This window comes from Gorilla gorilla, chromosome 8 (genome assembly GCF_029281585.2).
Source record: "Gorilla gorilla gorilla isolate KB3781 chromosome 8, NHGRI_mGorGor1-v2.1_pri, whole genome shotgun sequence".
NCBI lineage: Eukaryota > Metazoa > Chordata > Mammalia > Primates > Hominidae > Gorilla > Gorilla gorilla.
The window spans coordinates 145605504-145608139 of record NC_073232.2 but is presented as its reverse complement, the minus strand read 5'-3'; the positions used below and the strand labels follow the sequence as shown (position 1 = coordinate 145608139).

Genomic DNA, 2636 nt, shown 5'->3' with positions numbered 1-2636 from the left:
TATCTCCGGCTCCAGCCAATCCCCCTTCTGACTCAGGGGTCCAGGGTGGGGCCCTCTATTGCTACTTAGAAAATGCTTCCTGGGCAGGTTTGCTTCGGTTTTCACAAAATTGCAAGGACCCTGCCCTCAGCCTCTGCCCAAGGATCACACCCCAGACGCTCAGCGCCTCCCTAGGCCCACCCAGACCAGAGCCACCTCCTTGGAGACAAAACCAGCATCCTCCCTGGAGCTGTGTGGCTCCTCTTCCCCTTCTGTTTCCCAGGACCTGGGAGAGTTCAGGCGGGTGGTCCAGGACTGCCCGAGGCCATGGGAGGACCTTCGGAACCCCCTATGCTACTCCTGGGTCAAAGGGGGTTCTCTGCTGGGCAGTGTGGAGGCGACCACTCTAACCCCTACCCGTGTATTGAGTGAAGAGGTGGGGTCAGCCTCAGTTTCTCTCCGGACCCCCAGCGGAGCTCACCCGTCCCCTTCGTTTTACTCAGTGGGGCTCCCTGGGAGGGGCAGGGAGAGTCCGGTGTGGCCTTGAGAACCGAGTGTGTGACCAGGACCCGGCAGCAGGCACCACGCCCACCACCCTCGAGCCTGGCCTCCTCGGCCTACATTTGGGTGCGCCCCACGGAGCTCTGTCTACACCTCAGGAGCGAGTGGGAGCCCCTCTCTGTGATGAGAGCGTTGCAACCCTGCCCTGACCTTTGCAGCCCCAGCACTGCAGGGCGCCACTCCCTCCCCGTCTCCAAACCCGCACTCCTACACAGCCCGGACTCTAAGGAAAACAATCCTTTTATTGAACGTACCCAAGAACGGGGGTGGGAAGGCAGCAGGAGGGGTCAGGGCGGAGGGGCCTCGGCCTGGAGAGGGGAGACTGGCCACAGCCGAGACTCACTGGCACGGGTCTCTGTGGACCCCTCGCTCGGCGGCCGCGCTGCCCAGAATGAAGCCCACGGCCAGGGACACTGTCTGGTCGAAGGCGCCGCGCAGCTGCTCCACGTGCTGGTTCAAGGTCAGCAGCTGGTCGCGCAGCGGGCCCAGGATGTTCGCGATGTCGCCCAGGTGCCCCAGGGTCTGCAGCAGGGCGGTGTTCAGCGACGGGGGCGCGGCCGGAGGGGGCGCGCAGTCCTCGGGGCGGCCGGGCGGCGAGTCGGGGTCTTCGCGGGCCGGGGGTGGCGGCGGAGACCCGGGGCCGCGGACGGGCGCGCGGTCCTCGGGGATGCAGGTGGCGAGGGCGGTCGGGGCGGGAGCTGGCGGGGAGGCGGGGGCGCGGGAGGCGTCCGCAGACTTCGGTGGGGACGGGCTGAAGCGGAGCGTCCAGGTGGGGTCCGCGTCGGGGTCGCGGGCGGTGGGCAACGGGGTGGCGTCTGGGAACGCGGAGCAGGCGGTCGGGCGGATTTTCGCGGGGCGCGCCCGCCCCTCCCCCGCAGCCCTCGGCAGCCCCCGGTTCCTCCGCAGCCCTCGGCCCCACCTGGCCCCCCAGTCCCCCGCCTACCTGGTTCGCTGGGAGCCGGCGCGTGCGCGTTGGGGACCGGGCGGCGGACGCGCTGGGGGCGCCCGGACCCCGGGGAGCGGCGGCGAGGCCGTTTGCGCCCGTTGTCGCCCAGCAGCCCCATGAGCTTCCGGATCTGCTCGTCGAAGGGCCCGGGCGGCTGGCCGTGCGCCTCGCGAAACTTGTCTTTAAGGAACTTGTAGCGGCGGCGGCACTGCGCGGGGGTGCGGCGCACCTGCTGCTGGGCCAGCGCGGCCGACACGCGGCGGTAGGTGGGCAGGGCCTGGCGGCGGTCCAGGAGCAGCGCGCGCCACACGGCCGGTTGCAGCAGCGTCCCCAGCAGCAGCTCCGTCTCCCGGGCGCTCCAGGGCGTGCGCTGCGCCGAGCCCGGGGACACCGGCAACCCGAGTTCCCCCAGCGCGCTGGGCGAGGCGGGCCTCCGGGGCGGGGTCCCCGGGGCGTCTCCGGGTGTCCGCGGCTCGGGGTCGGGGCTGGCGGGCGAAGGCGGCGCGGGGGGCGCGAGAGGGGGCGGCCTGCGGGGCCGGAGCAGCATCCCGGGGCTGGGGCGCGGCGCGCGAGGATGGAGAGAGGGCCGGACGCCGCCCGGGCCGCCCACACGCGTTCTGAGCATCCCGCTCCGCCGTCCCTCCGTCCCAGCCGGGTCTACGCGACCCTCCCACCATCCCCGCCCCGCCCCGCGCGCCCCGCCCCGCCCGCCCGCTGGGTCCTAAGGGGTCCGTCCTGGCGCTGCGGCCGGGAAGACGCAGAGCAAAGACTGGCTTCGGTTGGAAACGGAGGGTCCTCAGGGGTTCTGTTCTTAGACCAGTTCAACGGAGGTGCCGCGATGCCTAAGCCCCGGCGGCTCCGTTCGTTTTTAGCCTGTGCCGAGCCTACCCCCGCCCCCGTCGAGGTGTGTGCGTAGCCCCTCCCGCTCCGGAAGGCGCTGGCGCCCCCTTGTCCGGCCCCCAGTGCTGCCCCCGCCCCCGCCGCCCCCGCCCGGGCTCAGCACCTGTACGCGAGGGGTCCCGAGGACCTACCCGGGTCCCAGGGGGAGTCGCCAGGCCAGGGGATGGGTCCGAGGAGAAGCCACGCCAGCCGCGGGAATGGGTGTCGGAATTCACGCGCTCGCAGAAGTAACTTTTAAAATCTGAACTTC

At 71.3% G+C, this 2636-nt stretch overlaps 1 protein-coding gene across 1 annotated transcript; it reads right to left on the bottom strand.

Annotated features, from left to right (window-relative positions):
• Window positions 1–762: 762 nt before the first annotated feature.
• On the bottom strand, window positions 763–2366 carry UTF1 (undifferentiated embryonic cell transcription factor 1). The gene is made up of 2 exons (XM_055353978.2): window positions 1484–2366; window positions 763–1355 (listed from the first exon to the last, which is right to left on the bottom strand). Exons 1-2 carry the CDS (start codon window positions 2109–2111, stop codon window positions 880–882), a joined length of 1104 nt encoding a protein of 367 aa, XP_055209953.2. The 5' UTR covers window positions 2112–2366; the 3' UTR covers window positions 763–879.
• Window positions 2367–2636: the final 270 nt, after the last annotated feature.